The sequence below is a fragment of the Brachyistius frenatus genome, unplaced genomic scaffold, assembly GCF_029030835.1.
Source record: "Brachyistius frenatus isolate BFR_SWC_R1_liver_20210118 unplaced genomic scaffold, ASM2903083v1 Contig_4, whole genome shotgun sequence".
NCBI classification, from domain to species: Eukaryota; Metazoa; Chordata; class Actinopteri; family Embiotocidae; genus Brachyistius; species Brachyistius frenatus.
The window spans coordinates 3,371,306-3,388,169 of record NW_027210603.1 but is presented as its reverse complement, the minus strand read 5'-3'; the positions used below and the strand labels follow the sequence as shown (position 1 = coordinate 3,388,169).

Below are 16,864 nucleotides of genomic sequence, written 5' to 3'. Positions count from 1 at the left end.
TCTGTCTCCTGCAGCATCTTTCTTTTATTTCACTGTGCTACATGTATTGTCTGGTGTATACAAGACTGCACAAACAGGACAAGTTGTGTATGAGAGAGACAGAGAGGAAGCGGGAGAGGGAAGCAACAAAATGACAAACAGAGCAAACAGGCGACAGATGCTGACATGAAGAAACAGGAGAAAGAAAAACAGCTTACTCTCAAATTCAATACATTCTGCTGCTTTTCAGTAAAGCACTGAGAAGATGACACCACCACATATCTGCAAGCCAACTAACTGACATAGTTAACAGGGGATCCCTGGCCTACATGTTGTTAGAATCTCCTCTGCCTTTTTTTTCCCATCGGCCTGCACAGGAGTGCAGCCAAACTGGCACGTGGACTGAGTAAAGCTACAACCCTCCAGCCGGCAGGCACAAGGGGCCGAACAGATGGATACGAGCCCAAGATACGAGCTCCGGACCTGCAGAGAGCCTGCACTCCTCTCCCTGCTGCCTCTTTGCCAGCCTGACCACCACCACCACCATCGCTGCTGCCGCCTCCGCTGCACGGGCATTTCCTCTCCAGCATGCAGGCAGACACACAGAGTGACTGCAGGCCCTCTATATGACCACATGAAGAGACTGCACCCAAACTGAGTGCCATGCTGCAAGACACACTCAGGGGGATCCCCTTATACACTCACTTATTGTAAGACCACAGTGAAATACTGCCCCTTATTAGAGGCAAAAAAAAAAAAAACCACTTGTAATTGTACATTCAAGCAAAATGGATCCTCATCGTGCGTGGAAACGAGTGTCCCTCCTCTCATGCACTGAGCACAAAAATCAAACCCTCACAGAGGAATCACTGGTGATCCTCCAGCAAATGTATCATGCAAATAAATATCTTAATAACCAACCAACAAATGACAAGGAAATTCCAAGCAATGATTGAAGATCTGAACAAAAATGCAATACGAGAGAAAAATGGACAAAAGCCATCCTGCTGTTGAACACATGTGCAAGACATTAATCACCACATCCCTCCATTTACCCTGTTGATGCCACCACTAATTAGGCATGAGCGAAACGCGCTGTCCCTTAAAAAAAAAAAAATCATGTAAAAGAAGGTGTGCCATTTTTGCGCACCGCTGTGATGTGCCTGAGAGGAACAGCCTTACCTGAATCGGGGGGAATCTTTTATACATTCTTCAAAGTCCACCGTCATTTTTGCGTTTTCTCGTGTATTCCCACCTCAGTCTGCTAATGTCATTGCCCGCGGCGGGATGTCGCTTGAACCGTGCGGATAGTGACTGGTATCCACTGTCGCGCAGCAGTCTGTCGCCCCTTCTACCGGTGGCACCGTGACACAAAATGCGAGCTCGGTGCGCGGCAGGCAGATTACTACTACACTGCTGCTGCTGCTGCTGCTGCCGAGACAGGAGAGGCGTAGCTGCATCTCGGAGACTGAATGAGGAGGGAAGAGCGCCGCGCAGACTCAACCTGCCGTAACAGCCCTGCAGGAACACAAGGAATCATGGGACGAGGATAGAAACATGAGATTTGAATTTCAGAAGTGTTACACCGTGAGGAACAACATATATGGATGCAACAATCAAAGAAGCACATAATGATTTCGGCCTATTATATAATGTATAAGTAAAGTCATGTGAAATTCAAGATTTTTCATTAATTGTGAATTTACCTCATAGAACATAGTAAGACTTGAACCTAAAATAGGCTAAATATATACGCCATGCCTAAAAAAGGCTTCAGGTTAGGTTTCTGGGTTTATGTAAAAAATAAATTCTGAATGAGACAAACAAATATTTTGCATAAGCTTCGACTCAATCGAAAACTATAGCTTATAAAAGCACAAGCAATTATTGACTATCAATGATGTTGCCCACATCTTAAGATAATAACCCAGTTGTTTCATAAAAAGTTTCGTCAATTTTAACATTTTGAGCCTTTAGAACAAATATATTGAGTTGAAAGACTAATCTCAGAGTTTATTTTACGCTAATCAAGGAAATCAGGTTTTAATTTTAGACTGCATTTGACTAAAATGCTGCAATGAAACGAAATAAAAGAGCACTCATATTAGAGGCTAACGTGTTTCTACCTTTCCCTACTCATGTTATCTTAAATCTTCTTCCCCTGATTTCTCCTGTTGACTGTCTTTGCCCACTCACAGCTGACCCATCTTCGAAATGTCTACAGTATCTGGCTTCAATGATTTTCAGGAGGATGGTTTAACAGCTGGCGCGACCAGGCACACACCCCTTCCTTCATAGTGACGTAATCAACAGGCGACAAACAGGAGCACAACCTCTGAGGACGCTCTCCTCAAAAATCCAGAGAAAGAAACTTTTTGCTTGTACCTAACGCTCAGGTTTGCTGTTGTAGCGGCTGCACTGAACATACATGTCACTTCTCTGAAAGTATACAAGCACAAATCGAGTTGTCAGTCCGCGTGTGGTCGAACATGCCGCCAAAGATAGCCAGACATGCTAGCTTGTCACAGCGTGCGTATTTTACACGTGACGTCTTGTTAGTTTTATTGAATTAAAAAGTAAAGTGTCCCACCAACCTGCGTGCTTATATCCCCTGGGGAAGCTGGAAGTGGGGATTCTACTTCACCAGAAGTCTGCGAAAATCCATCTTTTTGTTCTGGCTGTGAAACATCCACATATTAAATTCGGACCCGTAAAAAAAACGTCTTGCTGTGATTCATCGCTGATTTAAACACGTGCAATATGCTTAGAGACAATTGGAGACACCATGCATAGCTGCGCGCGGTACCTCATCTTTTTTCAATACGTAGGAACAAAATACAGGTATGTCACAGGGCGAGAGGAGGGGCGACTTTTTAATCTGTGTTTTTAATATGATCATTTTGGTTAAATCATGATTATTTCTGCAGTGGTGTGGTGAAAGTGCCTTCACATCAGCTGGGCAGGAAAGGAGTCCAGGACCACTTGGAGGTAGGCTGCGTTTTAACTCACAAGTTTCAGACGTGCTGAAGCACTTGAAACGATCCTGATCTGCTTTGTATCTGTGTGAGTCAGTTCCTCTTGCAGTGAGCAGCTGAATGGTTTCATTGATCCCGACCTCACATCCTCCACATTTCTCATCTCCTGATCAAAAGCAGCATCCTTTACTTTACTGACAGATGCATGACTCGATCCAGATCACTTCAAGTTTTGTCTTTGACTCAAATCACTTTTATGTGGTGCATATAAATGCTTAAGCGTAAGACAAAGAAACACTTGAGTCACTGTCAACTTTACATTTGTGGTATGTGGGGATCTTAAAACATAAACCAGATGGCTTTGTGCTGGTTGTGGTGAGTTTTCTGACAAATATATATCGAACGTTTTTATTTTCTCAGTGGTTACAGTAAATATCTCAGATCATCAGTCTGCATGTAGGTGACCGTGTCACATTAGACCCTGACAAAATTCCTCTTTATAGCATATGATTCCTTATATTTTTTCAGTAGTACCTAATACTCTGGAGTGTTCTTGTGGGAGTTGAGCTGTTGTCCATAAACCACATAAAACCATGTTTCTGGTTCACATCGAGCTGGGGACCTTTACTGCATGTCTTTCCTCATCACCAACCCTGATTTCCTATGTGCTCTCCACTGATTCTACTTTCTCTTTATGCTGTTATTCGTTTTGTTTAATTATATTTCTGCAGAGCAACTTTGTTCAAAAGAGGTTGTTTTTTTTAAGAACTATTTATATGTCTCTGTGTGCAGGATGCGATCCGGAGGCTGAAACCAGTCAACCCAGTATCTCTGTCAGTGTCCAGCAGGACGGACACAGGTGTCCACGCCCTCTCTAACTCCGCCCACTTTGACCTCCAACGCAAGAACGACAAGGCACCATTTACTGAAGACGTCCTTGTTCAAGCTCTCAATTTCCACCTCAGGACCGAGCAAATCAGGTGAGTCAGGGCTCCTCAGATGAGGGTGAACTAATCCCAAAAGTTGAGCAGCTGAGGTCATGGAAGGTATGTCATGATTGTTTTTTTAAGACTTTTAGTGTGCCGTCTCTAAGCTGTGTGCCTCATCTCTCTATTACATGAGATCAAATGAGACATTTTATTAAACAATGAGACAATAAAAAAGACGTGTTATTTTTTGCTTTGCTGAACAATTTATTTTGTAATTTTATAGTTCTGTGCATGGCACCACTTTTACCTGTAAATCCAGTGATGGCCCGAAAAGCAGCTCTGTTTAGGTTCTTGCATCCATCAGGAGACACCTGATTGGTCCCATATTCATTCTGCAGAATGACCATATTGCAACTGATGGTGTGACCTTCTTAGAACAACACATCTTGAAAAACTGTGCAAGTGTATCTGGAAAAAGTGGTTCCTTATTTAAAGGAGAAGGGTGGTCAGACCAAATATTGATACCATTTCAATTTTTATCTATTTTCAGCACTGCACTTTATGAAGTTAATTGGTAAATAGAAACTATTTCTGACAATATTTTTGCCTGATTATAATCACAAAGGCTTTAAAATGAAATTCTGGTTTCATTAAGTTCATATAAACTTTGTGATTTTACAAAACGTTTCTTCCATAAAACTGTGATTGTTTAGCTAACGTTTAGCTCACTTTTAGAGAGAAACTCTGTGCTTTATCTCATTGATAAAATTTGAATTTATTTACTCATTGTGACTTCTAAATCACAAGATAATTGCACTGAATCAAACCTCAGGGTACACAACAAGTATGCATACACCCCTTTAAAGACTGCATCTCCAGAGGACGTATCATTGTTAATGAATTACAAACAGAAGCTCGACTGAGCTAAACATCAGCTTCATCAATGATTTGTATATGAGTGATATGTAGCTTTGGTGAAATGCTACAAATTCACCTGTTGAGCATTTAAATGAAAAAAGGCATCTTCAGACAGTGTTTAATATGAATCCTCCCTGTCTCCTCTTCGTTTCTCCTCATTGTGCTTTTCATCATCTCCTACTCGTAATCCCTTCATTACACATATGTGCATTATTCAAAGCCATAGTCCTTCATGACTGCTTTGGTGTAAACTCCTCTGATACATACTGTATATTGGCTTAGTCAGCAGCTTTTCTGGCTGCTCCAAGAGAGAAGAAGTGAGAAGCAAAGGGACACAAAGGATGAGACATAGATGGATACTAAGGGAGAGAGGGAGTAGGTGAGAGAAGGTGCCGAAAAGACAAAGTTTAGAGCAGCAAAACGGATCATGATACACAGGGTGAAGAATGAGTGTGTGAAACAGAGCGAGCCGTTTGGGAAACACTCAGAGAAGTAGAGGGATGGAGAGAAGGGAAGCTCCCAGCACCCCGTTAATCCCCAAACCTGCAGAGAGAAGGTTAGAAAGGATTATCCCTGCTCTGCTTTTTGGTCTGTTGCATCCCTCAGTACACACTCACGCACACAAACACACACAAACACACACTTTTTGGTTTCAGTAGACACTTAATAACACAGTGTCATTTATCACCTCGTAACTGCTTTATTAAAAGATTCAACCATCAGCAATGTTCATGCACTAACGCACTCCATATATTCAGATTGAATGGATGTATTTTTTTTTTTTTTTAATTCTTAATCTGTCATAAAAACTAAAAAACATTGTCAGATTTGACACCCCAAATCAGGTTTTCACTTTGCACACAGTTTTTGTTACAGCAACAATCATAGTGCGACGCCCGGATCGTAGCTTTTGGTCTGCAGCCTCCTGAGATGGAGAGCCAAGGCGAGATTTAAACATAGACTGCCCACTGTAAAAAATATCTCCTCCTGCTGGTGCTTCACTCCCTCCTCTGTGCTGCTGTGAAAACGGGCCTCAATTAGCCTGAAATGAACGGTCCTCTTCCCATAAGGGGAAAGTGCTGAATAGCAAGAATGGTGCCACGCCACACAATGCCCCAGTTCCCAAATGTGTGAGGCCGCGCTTCGTACACTCCTTATGAAAATTTGATGTGTGTGTGTGGTTTGGGGGGCCAAGCGAAGGCTGTCACTTCACATCGGAGCAGCCGCTGAAGGCAGACGCAAGGGTTTCCTCTGCCACGTGTCACACACAATCTCCTCCTCTGGAAACGTAACCTAGTTTCTCTGGTTGTGCACACACACACATATACACTGAAATAAACACACACATGGGCACATACATGTGATGTGCCATTGTTCTCGTAGTTCCATACATATATCCATGCTTATATGCCACCACCACTTGTCATCTCCCATGTTCTCTAACACACAATGCATGGCTGCACTGACAGTGTGCTGTGTGTGTGCAGCACAAACATGTGCGGACCAACACTGTCGGGTGCCAGCGTGCTTTGTGCAGTCACAATCACTCTGCTGCAGCTGGCTCAAGCTCTTTGTTCTTTCAGTTTACATATGAAAGCTTTAAGGAAATTCCCACATGTGTTAACAGTTTAAATTATTGCATCCTGGCCTGCTTATTACACTCTACTGTCTTCATTACCTGTGGAATTACGAAGAATGACAAGGACACCAGATATTTAATGACATTACTTTGCTTATTTATAATTTAGATCATTTGAACAAAAAAAAATATTCCTCAAAAATATAAAACAGCTAATCTCGCTTTAAGTCTCGTGGGCTCCTTGTGGAATAAAAAAAGTCTCCTTGGGAGTTTTAGCTTATATAGTTTTAGCATTATTGTATATGATTAAAAAAAAGACTGGAAAAATGTTTTATTAAACATAATTAATATCGCTATATTTTCAGTAATAGCTTGAATGTACTGTAAAGCAAGCGAGAGCAGCTTTGATTTACGTTTATTGGACCTGCTTGCAGTCGCAGTGTTTGTAATGTCAGTTTAGCTGGTTGATCGACCATCGTAGTCGAGACGGAAATAACTGATCATATATTGGATGGATAAAGGTGAAATCTGTTACACACCTTTATGCCATCCCCATGATGAATTGTAATAACCGTATCCATCCCCCTGACGAGTGTCATCATCAGGTCAAAGTTTTTATTAGTCCAGAACTTCTGCAAAGCTAAAGTTCCCATCAGTAGTTCAATGTTGTTAGTGCTTAATAGCAAATACCTGAACACTAAACCGCAATCTAGGTTGGTGTATATGGTGAATATAGTGCACAGTGGTGGACAGCAACTAAGGACAATTACTAAAATACTCGTGTAATATTTTGATGTACCTGTGCTTTATTTAGGTATTTCACATCAGAGGGAAGCAAAGAAGGAGAGATTTGCCCAACACCGTCTGTGAACTCAGCAGAAATAGTCGATTTCTGTCAAATACTGCCAGTACATTTTTCTAAAGGATTGAGACATTTTCATAATTGCTGTTGCATCAGACACGAGGATGACTGGCACCACAGTGAAGTATTAGCTTCAGCTCTCCTTTGAATAGTTTGAAAATCCCAAAATATTCAAACCCTGTTTCTATTCAAAGCCTCTGTAAATCCTTTAGGGTTTATTACCCAGTAGTATTAAGTTCATTGTTTCAGCATCAACAATTTGCACATTGTAGATTAGAGTGAGTAAATAAGTTTTACGTGTGGAGGTTTTATCAGAAACACCAGTGACATGCTTCAGGCTACTTTAAGATGTCAACCCAGCATCATGAATACATGAAATGCACCAGAGTTATGACATCCATCCCCGCCTGCATGTCCGTGTTATCCTGCTGGAAACCCATCAAAGAGCCTCAGCATGTGAATGATGCAAACTGTGTAACTATAAGTGCTTGGCTTTTCAGGGCTCTTGGCAGCCCTTTTAGGGCTTCGACAGTGCCTTTGTGTAAAAAAATAAAAAAAAACCTGCAATTTTGGACAATGACTTATACACAATTTTTTCTAGCTGGCAGTACAAATGAGAGTATTAACAAAATCTGTCTTTGGGGAGCGCTTCAATCGGAGGAAGAAATACAGTAAGGTTTGTTGTCTAGTTTCGGTCCAAACAGCCTCCAGACTTCAGATATTTAAAGATCGGCTCCAGGTTTGTTCAGAGATGTCTAAAAATACCTTTTGTGTTGAAAGTGAGGAAAGTTCAATTGTCTGGTGACAAATTCTTAAAATAACATCTATGTCTCCTTTACTGAAAAATCCAGAATCTCTTATCATGCAAATCTTTTCTTTTTTATTTCAAAATAAAATAAAATTAAAGATGTCTTGTATATCACTGTTCATTCTTAATGTATGTTCAATGTAGGCTTCAAGTTTGCACATCACACTGGTGAGAGTTGACTATTGAACTATGATTAGCCATCAAACTAAAAGACAATGACTTCAAATTTCAAAGTGAAAGATGTCTTGTATATCACTTTTCATTCTCAGCCATCAAACTAGCTCTGAGACACACTTTAAACTGAAATTTAAGGTGAGCTCAGAGATATTTTTCCCTTTGACCAGATGCATTTAGTGTTCCACCCTGCACGTACATCATTCTGTACTGTGATGTTTAAATAGTGAAGAGAACAATTTGTAAAAAACATTTTTTTGTGAGAAGAGGAGCTCCACATTGTTTTTTTACTTTTTAAATTACTATTTTATACCAAAACTCAGAAAATCTTTGTGTACAACATGCTGCATGTTTTATTGATGAGTTCTATAAATTAGAAATTACTGCGTTTTATAGTTTTAGACGTCTGTTTTAGAGTCTTCAGACCTGAATGGATCCTAGCTTTCACTGCAACTGCTCTTTTGCCCTCTTTTCTAGGATCACCCAGGCCCGCCGTGTTCCTGACGACTTCCATGCCCGCTACCGTGCCCAGTCTCGGACCTACGTGTACCGAATAGCGCTGGGAGTCCACCACCACTTTCTCCTTCCCCTCGCTGACTGCGATCTGTGCTGGAACCTCCGCAACACGTGAGTTATCCCGGTCCATACACCAGGCCTCCCTTCATTTACTCATGTCTTCGTATCCTTCTTCTTTTAGTGTGTGTGCGCATGATGATTCCCCTTAGAAAAAAAAGAAATCCAGCTCAGACTGAAGCTCAATCGAACTGCACACACACACACACACACACACGCACGCATACGCACAACTACAACTACACAGAATCCCAATAAACTCACGTCAAGCCTTGGAGAAACAATGCCACATTAAACACATGAATAATCCACATGTGCCATACCGGAACTACAAATTAGGGGCAGTCAAACAAAGTGTTTTATCTGAGCTGACATCCCAAAAAAACAAACAATGGAGGAGGAGAGAAAGGAGAGAGGATGGACAGAGTGAGAAGAGGGAAAGAGATGTAACGGCGAGAGGCTGCGAAGCCTCCACGATGTTTCTTTTAGCTGTGAGCGAGCATGAAGGAAAACATTTCAGAGAGTGTATGTTTGAGCATTTGTCTGCTCCTCGCTCTACACTTTTTGGGGGGAAAAGTAGGGCAAGATAAGCTGCGGGCTTATACACATGCAGAACAACACCCACGCATTTTTACCCTGACTGTGTTCTTTTTTTTCCTCCTTTCCTTTCTCCATCTCTCCACTTGTTTTTTTCCCCCCTCTCTATCTCTCTGCATTCCCTTCCCTAATTTCTCTCTGTGGCGTCTCGGCTTCGTTACCCCCCCCTCCCCCTCTCATGTTCAGCATTCATCTCGTCGTTCCACCCCTGAGCGTCTCTCTGTTCTCTCTTTGATCTGCCTTTCCCTCGTCATCTCTCCCACTGCAAGAAATACGAGTCAAACGATGTCGCTTTTTTGCAAGATTGTTTGAATAGTGAATCAGATTGCAGCAGAATATTAGAAATTACTGAAAAGATGGCCATCTCTTCATATCTGATATAATTATGTCTGGATATTTCCTGGTAAGTACCCGGCTTTCGATCACCTTTAACTAAAAATTGTTCTGTCAATAAAATATGAGAAAATAACTCAGTAAATGCCCGGCACACAGATGTAACAAAGAGAAAAGCAGCAAATGTTCACACCTGGGAAGCGTGAACTGTAGAATATTTGTCGCTTTGTTATTATGTCAACCAACTCTTCACTTAATTGTCTTGCCTTTTCATTTCTATTCTCCACGGATAAATTGATGAAGTAATAATTTCAGGCTTTTTCAGTTCTGAACTGAAGAAGACGTTTGGATGAAAAAAGAAATGTCATCAAGAAACTAAAAGAAGTCCAGATGCAAAATACAGATTGACATAAATTAGCCAGTTAATTACAGATAATAATAATAATAATAATAATAATAATAATAATAATAATAATAATAATAATAATAATAATAACAAAAATGCCCGGCCAGCAGCTTTGCAATAGTGTATTAAAGCTGCATTTTGAGCTACATAGACATTGATGCTAATGCTAACAGCGGCCTGATATCATGTTTAGCAGATACAATATTGACCAAATTCACCATCTTTGGTTAGCATGTTAGCGTGCTAATTGGCAAAATGTATACTCCAACCTAATTTTCTTATTAAACATTTACATGGGAAGGATAGATTGTAAACAGTTCAAACTTAACGAGCTGTCTGACATTCATTGAACATCTTAATTTGCGTTCAAGATCTGAAATCAGTGCTTTAAGTATTTAATTTGTGAGTCACTCAGCTCCCTCCTTCACTTTCCCGCTCTCTGTATCTCTGCCTGCATCCCTCTCTGTCAGATCATATTTAAGCAGTGACAGAAGCAGGACACTGTAGAGAATCTGAGCACGGAGCTTCGCTCTCCCTTAAATGAGCCGGTTGGCGACATGCTCTGCTATCTCACGTGGCTTTGTCCCTCCGAATCTTCATATTATATAAGTCTGCCAATAAATTATTCTACTTTGAAAACAGGAACACAGAGGCCTGAAAACAGGTTGTACTTAATGTGTGCGCTTCCGCCCGACCTCGCTGTTTAGGAAGGTCACTTTGGTGGCGGTATGACAGTCAGCCTGCAAATTCAGATTTAGGAAGTCTGTTGATCTCAGACTCACGTCTTTCCTGTTCTTAAAATGAATTATTTTCACGGTCCCTTTTCACTCCTTCCTTTTAATTCTGTCTCTCATCAGGGAACTGGATGTGGACGCCGTGCGCGAAGCCGCCACCCTGCTGGTCGGGACTAATGATTTCAGCAGCTTCAGGGCAGTCAACTCTGACATGCCCTTTAAAAGCCCCGTGAAGACGCTGGACGTGGTCACCGTGCTGCCTGGAAACTCCTTTGCACGTGCACACTTCCACAGGTAGACTACAGTATATATTCAGGTGGCCCAATCGCATTGGCTAACGGGAATCTGCACATCTGCTGACTTCAGAAATGTCTCAATTTTCACTTTGAAGCTGCATGAATTTGGGGTAGCACAACAAAATGTAAACAAATCATTGATATATATCATCTCATTTTACAATTTAAATGTGTAAATAAGCAAATGTTTGCCCACACGTTCGCCATGTCAAAGTAAAAATGACGATGTGAACACTGTGCTCACAACTTGTCTTAGTTATTGCATGTTTAACACCAAAAAATTACAACGTTTTAGACAGACTCACATCTTCTAAATCCATTTAAGATAAAAGTTAGTTGAGAAAATCAATATCACTCATGCAGTCTTATGAATATGGATCTGGAGCAGCCACTTATCTTAGCTTAGCTTAGCGCAGAGACTGGAAACAGAGGGCTCGCTAAATCCTCTCCATCAACGCCTCTGAAGCCCACTAATTAACATATTTTGTAGCTGCTTCCTTGCTCTCCTTCTTGTAAAATTATATAAAAAATGTCACTACAAAATATGCGCTTTTACAGTTGAAACAACAGAAGATGTAACAGAGGAAATAGTGCTTACGACGAGCTAACACGTCCAGCTGTTCGATCATACAAAATCTAAACATTGTTTGTGTTAATGAATGTGTTGCGTGTGATTGTATGTCAAGCAGGTTTAAGTACTTTAGACAATGAGGGTTGAGTTTAATCCGCAGCAGAGATGGAAAGGTCGAGTGCTGGAAGACCGAAGCAGAGAGAGGGCCGCGCAGGCTTTGGGAGATTACACGTCCATGGGGGTCGCTCTGCATGCCAAATACCACTTTCACGGGCATTCATTATTTGCCCTGAAAATACGGTGCACAATATGGGCATGGGCAGACTGTTAGCAGTTCTCCGTGTAAATGCCACACAGTCCCTTAACCCCAACACACTTGGTGCACGAACAAGCTGTGAGCACCAAGGTTACAGATCTGTAAAATCTTTTAGAGCATACTTGCACTTAAGCGTCTGTGGTTGCATTTTCAACAAACTAAAAACCTTTTCCCTCTTTTTACTCTACAGGTTTCCCATGAATGAGCCGATACGAGCTAACATTTGGCCAGTCAGGTTTTGGTCCTATTGAAAGCATACAGTTGAGCTGTGTTTAATTTTTCATGAGGGGTCACTATTCTAAGTAACAGGGATGAAATAAGAAGAAACTGAGTGATAAATTATTGAACAGCCAAACGTTGAACTCAATTTTTGATCCTAAAACAGGGAGATGTAGCCGACTTCTTTGGTCTCCTTTCAACACAGAAAAAAATTGGTTATTTCTTTTTCCCTCCCAAAATTGTTGATATCATTTTCATACACAAGTGAACAGCTTTCCATTTGCGTGAGCCGAACTGTATTAAGTTTGAGAAAGTGCGTGTGTATCCCAGAGGATTACTGCTGAATGTGGACTGTGATAGAGTCATCAAATGTCTAGATTTGTATGTTTTATCACTATTAAACTCTACTGCCATCTACAGGATTTGAACATGTGGCGTTTAGTCGGCCACAGCTCCAACTCGTAATGTTAATGAAAGTGAAAAATTATTAGTGAATCCGGCCTGTGATTACGAACCCATCCAAATTCAATGGGCTCTTCCTTGGTTACACTCTTCCTACACATTTCTGGAAAATCAAGCCGCTAGTTTTTCCGTAATCCTGCTGACAAACAAACAAACAAACTGCACCAAAAACTTCACTTCGGTGGATATATTTCTCTATTTTTTGGTTAGAATTGTAATCACAAGCATGTTAGCATGAGAATATTAGCATGTAGCAAAAAGCACCACTGTGCGTAACTACAACCCCAGAAAGGTGCTAGCGTGCAGCCTCTTAAGTCTTGTTGATTGAAAAATTTATCTTTTATTAAAACATTTCTGAAAAAAGTAATTTAGTTTTCATAAACTAACTTATCTGTAAGTTTATGAAAACTAAATTGACTTTGACTTATCGTTTCACCCTACCAGCCGTCCATCTCAGTAAAACCAATAACTCAAAATAGTCTTATATATCGAGACCGGAGAAGCAAAAACACATCTTAAAGGAGCAGTGTGTAGGATTTAGTGTCAACTAGTGGTGAGGTTAAATATTGCAACCAACTGAACACCTCCCACCTCACCCTCCCTTTCCAAGCATGCAAGTGAATCTACACTGCGGAAAAAACAATTCTTAGTTTCAGTTGATTGTATGCTAATGAAAACAATTATGAATATTATATTACATTTCTGCCAAATCCTACACACTGACCCTTTAAACGATCACACTAGATGTCACTAGATGTCACACCAGACATTACATTATGCACATTTATGTTACACGTTACTCCTATTCATTAAAACAGACACACAAATAAACAACATATGACAACATGAGACAGCCATGCTTTATCCTAATTTGAAGATACTGTCCCTCAAAGAGTCCATGAGATAACAGCCTGCTATATAAATCTGTCTCCACATTTATTACTCTTCAAATGTATTCAGACGGCAAACGCTGAGTTAAATTTGCATTTGACCCAATTCTTCCCATGTGCCTGTTTGTTCTTTTCACGCTTTCCTGTCCAAAATAAATTAAAAAAAATTGTAAAAGTCAAGGAGTTGAAATAAGAGTGCTCTAAATCAGGAAAAGATTTATATTTTCTATGGCATTCTTTATTTTCTATGGCATTACACATAATCCTGTTGGGCCTAAACTGCAGTGGCGTTTTCAGTGTGACATTTAAACAATTGTGTGGAACGAGGAGAGTCCCGGGCTCTATCTGATGAATATCTATCTGCCTCCGACTCCGTCCACGCAGACGGGGATCGAATTGAAATGTTGAACAAAAGAGAGATAAAGGCATCTTTACACATAATAGACATGAGACAGGATTCTTTTACGGTTCGAATAAAAGATTTGTTTTCAGAGTTTGGTAAGGTACAGCGAAAGCACATTCTTAAGGAAACATTTTTATTTGTTGTCATCCGTTTTATTTATTTTTCTCTTGCAAAAATAGGTGTTTTTCTGATCCACCCTGCTCCTTTACTGTATAGTTGTTCCTATGGGACTGAATAATCCCACATTACATCTGACAACTGTTCAAGATACTGTTTTGGTTGCGATGCGACACTGTTACCCCCATGGTAACATTTAACCTTTTATAGTTTTTGCACATTTAGTGATGCCAAATAGACTTCCAGCCTGCAGGGCTTCTTCTTATTAATGTCACATTTCATGAGAAGTGTCGTGAACGTGCCTTAAAGACGTTTCTGTATAAATACTGAACATAACACTGGGTTTGGTTTATTCTTCCAGAGACATACCCTTCTGGGAGCTGACTTTTACCAGCAGATCTTTCCTCTATAAGCAGGTTAGTTCCTCTTCATTCCTATAAAATGTGTGTGTCATTTATGTTAACTTGTGTGCGATTGTGTTGCAGTTTGTTGTGAGTAAGTAGCACCATCTGCTGGTGATGAATGAAACCCACGCATCACAAATAACGGTCATTCAGCATAAAGGGACCATTAAATGTCCAAGACATGCAAAGTCTTTAGTGGTGAATTCAGTGTATATGAAAGTTGTTTCTGTTGCCCTTTGCTGCAGGTGCGGAGGATGACGGGGGCCCTGGTGGCAGTCGGCCAAGGGCGGCTCTCAGTGCCCCAGATAAAGGGGATACTGGAGGCCCGGGACTCTCTGGCCTACCCACAGGGTCTGGCTGCTCCCGCCCACGGCCTCTTCCTCACCAGGGTGGACTACAGAGAGACGGGTGAGTAAGGACTGAATAACAAACAGCTCGGGTAGGAAGAAGTCAGACAAAATGTGAATCGGCTTCGCCCCAACATCTCAGTTATCCAATTATACTGTCAGAATAGTATTATATGCATTGTATACAAGTAATTACCAGCTGCTTGGTTAGCATAGTTCGACACTGTTACTCTCATGAAGTCAAGTTTACCCAATGCACTATACTAAACATATCAAAATGTATCACATCACAAAGCCATTCATTTTTCCACTATATACCCATTATTGGACTCATATTCAGACTGCAGGGAGGGGCCGGTCTCAAACCTGATGCTAGTTAATAAATATGTCAAATAATACCTCCTATACCAAGATAATAATTTAAATAAAATCTTATCTTAAAGTCTTGTAGTCAAACAATTCAGCCCATTCAGTTGGATAACTCAATTGAAACAGCTGATAATGTATGAAGATGTGTTGCAGAATAAGTTGGAGGGCAAGTGTTTGCCTCAGAGATGTAAAGGACTCTGTGGGCCACATGACAAATCCTGTACAGGATCAGTGACAAGACAGCAAAGAGGCAAAAAGAACCGCAGACTTTTGCACAATCTTCTTCTCATGAAAATCAAACCATCTGTGGACGCAGTTTAATTTGATGTTGAAATAGGTTGAGAATCACTGCTGTGGAGAATTTCAATGTTGCGCAACCACAGAGAAATCCGCTGTTGGGAACACACAACATGCGCACATCCCTCTGGTGTGTCTCTAGTTGCTTTCAACGTTTATCTGCCAGAAATAATATTGTGAAGCAAAAAAGTTTAGTTTTTGACTCCATGAGGTTTTTCATAGAAGTCAGACATAAATTAAGTTCTGAGGTTGCAGCGCTGTAGTATCAGTATTAAATGCCCATTTGTTAGGATTTGTGTAAATCTTCCTACCAGCACGTGTGAGTTACCTCTTTGTCTCTGCCTCCTCAGACCTGCAGCTTTTTTCCTCCACTGGCAACTCAAAGAATTAATTCTACTCGAATACTTCAATTCATTTTAATATATTCCAATATTACTGTATGAAATCAATGTAATAAAGCTTGTGTTTATGTGTACATAGATTTTTTTTTTTTTACCAACAGCTTTACTTTGAATCAGTGGTCCACACTTGTACAAATGAGCATTAAGACTACATATAGATGAACTTTTAATTCAACATATTAAGAGTACATAACTGTGTCCATGAACGCAGCTCAGCTACAGAAGACCACACACCTCGAACCTATCATTGTCTACACATGACCTTCAGGTTACAACAGACTTTGAGCCCGGTCAGGCATCGTATACATTTGTGAACTTGGTTTTCTAGGTTCTCAAAATGATCAAACAAGGTCTACAACATGTGGGGAAGAGTGGTACGTTCTAAAGCCAAAACTGCTTTGTGTCCATGTTCTCTCGTACAGTGGCATTACATCACAGCTCAACAAAAGTGCACACTCTCACTGATAATGTATACATCCAGTTGTCCAAATAAAACTGCATACACTGCTTCTCCTTTCCCCCCCAAATCTTCAGGCCATTCTCGTGGATTCTCGGCACACTCGTCGCTTCACTTCCTTCCAATTTTGGCTGCATCTGTTCGTTGAGTTGAGTGATTTTTCAGCAAGTTGTCCATAAACAGTCCATTAAAACCAGACCGCCACCGGCAGTCTTCTCTGTGTCGCTGGGAGCCAGATGAGGTTTGCAGAAGGTTCAGACTGACCGACCACAGGTCCGAATGTCCCAGCGCATTGATCAAACACACCAGACATCACAGACTTTTTCTTAATTTTTGTACAGTCACCCAACCGATGCAAGATTAGCTGATTTAGGCTCGCCGTACACCGGAGTGCTGCTTCTGTAAAATTGAACCTCATGAGGAATGTTTACTTTTGCACTTCTTAGAA

At 40.8% G+C, this 16,864-nt stretch overlaps 2 protein-coding genes across 2 annotated transcripts in view; one reads left to right on the top strand and one right to left on the bottom strand.

The window, feature by feature from the left end:
* Positions 1 to 1,433, bottom strand: part of LOC138628060 (arf-GAP with coiled-coil, ANK repeat and PH domain-containing protein 3-like) — a 51,715-nt gene extending 50,282 nt beyond the window's left edge. Inside the window, exon 1 of the mRNA XM_069710838.1 lies at positions 1,162 to 1,433. Coding sequence (XP_069566939.1) covers positions 1,162 to 1,208 — 47 coding nt within the window. The 5' untranslated portion in view covers positions 1,209 to 1,433. The remainder of the gene's footprint in view (positions 1 to 1,161) is intronic.
* Positions 1,434 to 2,306: 873 nt separating this feature from the next.
* Positions 2,307 to 16,033, top strand: pusl1 (pseudouridine synthase like 1). The gene is made up of 8 exons (XM_069710826.1): positions 2,307 to 2,820; positions 2,907 to 2,967; positions 3,747 to 3,934; positions 8,702 to 8,851; positions 10,991 to 11,161; positions 14,503 to 14,557; positions 14,791 to 14,953; positions 15,909 to 16,033. The coding sequence occupies exons 1-8, from the start codon at positions 2,765 to 2,767 to the stop codon at positions 15,947 to 15,949; spliced, it is 885 nt and encodes a 294-aa protein (XP_069566927.1). The 5' UTR covers positions 2,307 to 2,764; the 3' UTR covers positions 15,950 to 16,033.
* The last annotated feature ends 831 nt before the right edge of the window (positions 16,034 to 16,864 follow it).

Coding starts and splice junctions, on each gene's coding strand:
- pusl1 (XM_069710826.1), top strand. CDS start 2,765: ATGCATAGCTGCGCGCGGTACCTCATCTTTTTTCAATACGTAGGAACA. Junction 2,821..2,906: donor TACGTAGGAACAAAATACAG/GTATGTCACAGG, acceptor TTATTTCTGCAG/TGGTGTGGTGAAAGTGCCTT. Junction 2,968..3,746: donor GAGTCCAGGACCACTTGGAG/GTAGGCTGCGTT, acceptor CTCTGTGTGCAG/GATGCGATCCGGAGGCTGAA.